The sequence below is a fragment of the Populus alba genome, chromosome 3, assembly GCF_005239225.2.
Source record: "Populus alba chromosome 3, ASM523922v2, whole genome shotgun sequence".
Taxonomy (NCBI): Eukaryota; Viridiplantae; Streptophyta; class Magnoliopsida; order Malpighiales; family Salicaceae; genus Populus; species Populus alba.
In genome coordinates this window covers 956,379-957,743 of record NC_133286.1, presented here as the reverse complement: position 1 = coordinate 957,743, position 1,365 = coordinate 956,379, and the positions used below count along the sequence as shown (strand labels likewise).

General features: G+C 41.1%; 1 protein-coding gene across 1 annotated transcript; it reads right to left on the bottom strand.

Annotated features, from left to right (window-relative positions):
- LOC118036861 (serine/threonine-protein kinase-like protein At5g23170) lies at window positions 1-1,086 on the bottom strand. The gene has a single exon (XM_035042696.1). It carries the CDS (start codon window positions 1,084-1,086, stop codon window positions 1-3), a length of 1,086 nt encoding a protein of 361 aa, XP_034898587.1.
- Between the last annotated feature and the right edge of the window lie 279 nt (window positions 1,087-1,365).

The window sequence follows — 1,365 nt, the reverse complement described above, 5'->3', positions numbered from 1 at the left end:
TTATTTGAGTGTAGTAATATCAGCCAATATCTCCCATAAATATGCCTTCCCTTCAGAAATGTCACAGCTTGTATCATCACAATTTGTCTGCTGCCATTGCTCAGCCAATTCTCTTGGCCTTCTCGTTAGTATCACGCTCCTCATGAGACTTGTCCAACTGAGCATTTGTACTCTTTCAACCAAACAATTCTTATCCATCCCCTTAACAATTTCAGTAAAGGATGGACGATTTTCTTCCTTGCAAGACACACAACGTGCTGCCACATATAACAAGTGCTTAATCGTGCCCTCCATGAATGTTGGCAGTGCAATTCTTGTGTCGCATATCTCCATCGATCTTTGCTCTTCAATCAATGGCACTGCCCACTCAACAATTGAAGATGGCGACCTCGAGACATCAATCACTTTCTGACAACTAATGATCTCTAACAAAACAACTCCATAGCTGAAGACATCAATCTTAGTGCTTAGTTTGCTTGGAGTGGTGTAAGAAGGGTCCAAGTACCCAATAGTGCCAGCCGGTTGGGTTACATGATCATGACTTGATGAGTCTGCTAGCAACAACACTGAGAGTCCGAAATCTGCCAACTTAGCCTTCCAATTTATGTCAAACAAAATATTAGCAGATTTGATCTCTCTATGAATAACCAAAGGCTTGCCCTCATGAAGGAATTGGACTGCCCTTGCAATTTGAATCGCGATTTCTACACGTTTAGGCCATGGTGGTGGACTCGCATCAACATGGAGCAGGTCATGGAGAGAACCATTAGGCATAAACTCCATAACCAAAACCCTGTTCTTCTCCTTGCAATTTGAGTTGTGACGATAATGACTCGCTCCAAGAAAATTGATGATATATGGACTTCCACGTAGGGAAGATAGCACAGATATTTCGTTCTCGAGTTTCTTGGTGTTGTCAGCAGAGACATGATCAGCACCAAGAGATGATGATTTCTTGATTGCAACAAGCTTATTTTCTTCAAGTATGCCTTTGTAGATCGATCCATGGCTTCCTTTGCCTAAAAGTCTTGAAGGAGAGAAACTCCCAGTTGCCTTTACAAGTTGTTGATAGTCAAACACATCCATCTTTCTTGTTCTTAGCAGCTTGCTGTGTTTAGACAGAAAAGTGAAAGAAGAGATGAGTAGCACTACTGCGCTCTGGCTTCTAGGCTTGCAAAATGTAAAAGGAAAAGGCGGTGTAGGAGGCAGAGAATAATGGGAGCTTAGGAAGGCATGAAAAGGAAAAATTATAATGGAAGAAAAGCAAAAATCTTCTTCCTAGTTAAGAACAAAGGGGGGCATTTTGTTCCCCGCCACATTTTCTTGGTCCATCTTTTTATTAATTTTTTTAATACATATATAACT

Coding starts and splice junctions, on each gene's coding strand:
- LOC118036861 (XM_035042696.1), bottom strand. CDS start 1,086: ATGGATGTGTTTGACTATCAACAACTTGTAAAGGCAACTGGGAGTTTC.